Source organism: Capsicum annuum, unplaced genomic scaffold, assembly GCF_002878395.1.
Source record: "Capsicum annuum cultivar UCD-10X-F1 unplaced genomic scaffold, UCD10Xv1.1 ctg3789, whole genome shotgun sequence".
NCBI lineage: Eukaryota > Viridiplantae > Streptophyta > Magnoliopsida > Solanales > Solanaceae > Capsicum > Capsicum annuum.
In genome coordinates this window covers 1-4,490 of record NW_025844985.1, presented here as the reverse complement: position 1 = coordinate 4,490, position 4,490 = coordinate 1, and the positions used below count along the sequence as shown (strand labels likewise).

The window sequence follows — 4,490 nt, the reverse complement described above, 5'->3', positions numbered from 1 at the left end:
TTCTTCAAAAATTGGTGGACATGCGGGTATTTCAAGAACTTTTCACCGTCTTTCCTCTAATTTTTATTGGTCAGGGATGCGCAATGATGTCAAAGAATTTGTTCTAACCTGTCAAATATGTCAACAAATGAAGGATACCTGTTCTAAGCCTGCTGGTCTTCTTCTTCCCCTTCCCATTCCATTTACTATTTTTTAGGACATTTTGATGGACTTCGTAACTGGTCTTCCACCTTCTTATGGTCACACTGTTATACTAGTCATTGTAGATAGACTCTCAAAGTATGGACATTTTATTGCTCTGCCAACAAAGTTTACAAGTCATAAGATTGCAGAGGTGTTTGTGCAGGAGTATATCCGACTCCATAGCTTTTCTTCCATGATTGTATCTGATCGTGATCCCATCTTTTTGTCTGAATTCTGGGCTGAAATTAATCGGTTACAAGGGACTCAATTGGCTAAAAGTTCAGCCTATCACCCTTAATCAGACGGTCAAACGGAGGCTCTTAACAAATGCTTGGAGATGTATCTCCGCTGCTTTGCAGCTGATACTCCTTCCAGGTGGTTTCATCTTCTTCCATGTGCGGAGTTTTGGTATAACATCTCTTACCAACACAACTCTAAGGTAACTCCTTTTGAGGTGGTGTATGGTCGTTCTCCCCCGATAATTGATCGATATATTATGGATGGCAACACTCCACCAGCTGTGGCTGATTCACTTAGGCAACGTGATGATACTTTGGCACTGCTGAAGTCTAATTTGCAGTTTGCTCAGGCTCGTATGAAGAGATACGCTGACAAAGGCCGCAAGGATGTGGCATTTCAGGTTGGCGATTGGGTCTTTGTTTGCTTGCGTCCCTGCAGACAACTTTCTCTCCGCCTCCAACGTCATACCAAACTCAGTCGGCGATTCTTTGGGCCATTTCAGGTGCTTCAACGAGTTGGTGAGGTCGTTTATAGGTTGGACCTCCCACCTTCATCGAAAATTCACCCTGTATTTCATGTCTCCGTTCTTCGCAGATGTTTGGGTACTCCGGACCAACAAGTCACTCCTATTGATCTCCTTGATCATTCTTCTTCACTCATGCTCTCCCTGGAATCAATTCTAGACAGCCGCACCATTACTAGAGGCGCACATCAGGTGCTGCAATTTTTCATCAAGTGGCAGGGGCTACCTCTTGAGGACGCTACTTGGGAGGATTCTCACTCTCTCCGTCAAAGGTTCCCTGACTTCAACTTTGAGGACAAGGTTCATCTTCCTGAAGGCGGCAATGTAACAAATCTGCAAGACCACGGGGCAACACTGCGCCGCAGCAACAGGGACAAACAGCCCCCTAAATACTTGGACCAATATGTGGTCCCAAATGCCAAGCAAGGGCCAGCTGTGCCAGTACCAGTAGCACCAGCAGCACCGGGCAGTGCTGCCAGGAGCTCTGCAACATAACTTATCTATATAATCAAAAGGGATGCTACCAAAGAGGATCATGGATGAAGTTGTCTTTTAATTTCTTAGCTTGTAATAGTCTGGAATCTGCCTCCATTCTTGTTTTTTTTCCTTTTTAGCTTGTCTACAGCTTTCAGTAATTGTAAGTTGTTCTCTATCTTTCAATACAAGTTAGTTTGTTCCAATACTGTTCATTTGTCAGATATAAATGTAGGGAAATATATCAAACCACATTTCGTAAAGACCCTCAGCTCAAGAAAAATTATGTTTTAGAACAGTTTTGAAAAAAGAAATGCAACAGTAGCTAAGCTAGCTATGATGAAAATACAGTTGACTACATTCAAGTTACCGTTACAACACTCTTTCCTAGTTGACAATGGATCTCCAGATTCCACTCGTGAAGATTTCCCCCCTCTTTCAAGAGCTCCCTCGTTCTTTTGAGATAGGGAATGGTAGACCGGTGGTTGTGTTTACGGAAGATGAAGATGAGCTGCAAGCTCTAACCTGCAAATGGACTCGATTGACATAATTAGGAGAGAGTTTGCATTATGTCTTCCCAGATTTCGATAACATTGAGGACAACCTTCATGTGGCATCTAGGAACTTCATAACTCTGGGAAGTAATAAAAGGGCAGCTCGGTGCACTAAAGCTCCCGCTATGCGCAGTGTCTGGGGAAGGGCCCCACCATAAGGGTGAATACACAGCCTTATCTTACATTTCTGCTAGAGGCTTAGGAACTTTACCAGTTTCCCCTTCAGCTCTGGGAAGTAATAACAATATGAAATCATCAAATGGACCTCCTGTAAATCTAGTCCCAATTTGGATTATCCTCCCATGGCATCACTACATTTGGGATGCTCTATGTCGCGTTGTCGAGCCAACTGGTACCCCTCTTGCTATCGATAAGGCCACTAGAACACAAACTAGACCTACGACAGCAAAGAGGTCTGTACTGTAGCAATCCTGAACATAGCAGAAAAAGATAAGAATGCTATGGAAACAGAAAATGAAGAAGGCTAACACTAAGGAAGGATATAAAACAGGAAACAACAACAACATCAGAAAGGAGACTAGCGAATACAGGCAACACGAGGAAAGTTCAAAGAACACCCCCTTACCTCACAAGACAAATGCCGACATGGAAACGATGGATGCAAAAAAACAATGTCAACAACAAAGTCGAAAGAATCACAATACTTCAATTATGGACCACTTTAAAAGCGCGCAGAGGAAGAAATAAAGCTGCCAAAACGAAGGAAATAGAATATCCAGAGATTATCATGGACAAGAAAAATCAATTTTAGAACAATTTTGAAAAAAACAAAATGCAAAAGTAGCGAAGCATCTAAAAAGTATGTTTATACGATCTAGGCACGTATTTGAAGTTTCTCCGGGATTACTAAGGCAAAAAGAGATCACCCCAGCCTACTAGAAGCTCTAACATGAGCTATCGATAAGATACGCTCTGCTGAAAAGATTTTAAAAGAAAACAAACCACATCGCATCTGGTTGAACTGTCACCCCTAGCCACACGAGACAATCTTGTACTTTAACGTGAGTTCAGGCTTCCAAGACCTACCAGAGTTCTGTGCTTGGTGAAAATACAAAATATTTTCAGGCACAACGGTAGCAGAAAACTAAATGAAGCAAAACAAATATGGATTTTTTTCAGAATGAGAGAATTTCAAAGTTCCATACTTGAAGATGACACTGATGAAAATATTTTTTGATAATCGAGAAATCCTCGAATGCTAGCTGACACATTGGAACTGAACATTAATGTGCTTCAGCATGCTGTCTAAATAATAAAAACACAATGGAACTAATACAAATTGATTAGTTCAACTAGGAAGATAGTTCATACAATCACTTTTAGTTTTTGACAAAAGTCATATGCAACGCAAGGTTAAGTTCTGAAAAATGACAAAATCTAACTCGTTACAATGCTGTAAATTGCCCACTTTGACATCCTAATATATGTTCCCCACAGGTCGAGCAGCTTAAGCACGTACGTGAAGTTGTATGACCACTGCCAGTTCTGTGACTCCTACAATATAAGCAAATGATGAGCTACAACAGTTTCTCTTAACAGAACCTCGTAATATTTCAAGGAAAACGAAAACTACTACTAACATTAAAATGAAAAAGAGGTTGTAGTATGATTACCTCAAAAAGATGTTGTCTTGATCGTACATGAGTAAATACTAAGTAAGTAATTTTGGAGAGATCAAGCTTTCTGTATAAACAAATCCATTCCGAATGCATTCTGAACGAGATTGAACCCAAAACCAGATGATTCTTTGGTTGTCTTAAATATATAACGACAACGGTCAAAATGCTTGCAACGGAGTAACACTTCACCATCTGAAAACCTGTATTCTGGTACCAAAGAATAAAGATCGGTACTTAAGATAGTAAAAAATCGAGTCCAAGATTCCTTAATACCATAGTCTTTCATTATCCATAAGTTAAAAGTGTACTTCCATTGATCATAATGAGTAGTACAAATGCAAATCATCTCTCCCAATACCGAAAGGCCATGTTTGACGCAATTCATGCCCGGAACCACAAACTTTCCATCTGGAAATGTTATTTCTTTGAATACCTCATTTGAAATATCGTATGAAGTCACAGACTCATCCCGTGACAAACCAAGCCAATGAAATGCTCCATGTACAAAAGCCTGAGAGTCCATATCAAACAACCACGAGCGGTAAATGCCAGTAGGCTTACCTATTATTCTCCACGAACCACTTTTCAGTGCAAGAATTTCACTACATGATTGGTAACCGATCTTAAGGATCATATAGACACCACTAGTTGCGTCATACCCCAATCCGCAAATATAATCCTCTGACGGTAAAAATTCTGTACTACGAAGTACTGTTGATTCTCTTGTGGAAGGGTTCTATAGCAAAAGCATGAGATGTTTAATATTATTATATTTACGAACCCCTACAAGAACCAAGCCATCGCAGAAACAATATATCTTGCAATTCCTTGGTTTATTGCCATAAAGCCAATCAAGTTTTTGTACATTCTCAGTAA

General features: G+C 40.4%; 2 protein-coding genes across 2 annotated transcripts; one reads left to right on the top strand and one right to left on the bottom strand.

Moving 5' to 3' along the window:
- Nucleotides 1-13: 13 nt before the first annotated feature.
- On the top strand, nt 14-1,626 carry LOC124891584. Its single transcript, XM_047403292.1, has 2 exons — nt 14-925; nt 1,018-1,626. Exons 1-2 carry the CDS (start codon nt 810-812, stop codon nt 1,439-1,441), a joined length of 540 nt encoding a protein of 179 aa, XP_047259248.1. The 5' UTR covers nt 14-809; the 3' UTR covers nt 1,442-1,626.
- Nucleotides 1,627-3,669: 2,043 nt separating this feature from the next.
- Nucleotides 3,670-4,350, bottom strand: LOC124891585 (F-box protein At3g07870-like; the record flags this gene model as incomplete). The annotated part of the gene is made up of 1 exon (XM_047403293.1): nt 3,670-4,350. A coding segment is annotated over one exon (681 nt), but the record flags the coding sequence as incomplete, so codon positions are not given.
- Nucleotides 4,351-4,490: the final 140 nt, after the last annotated feature.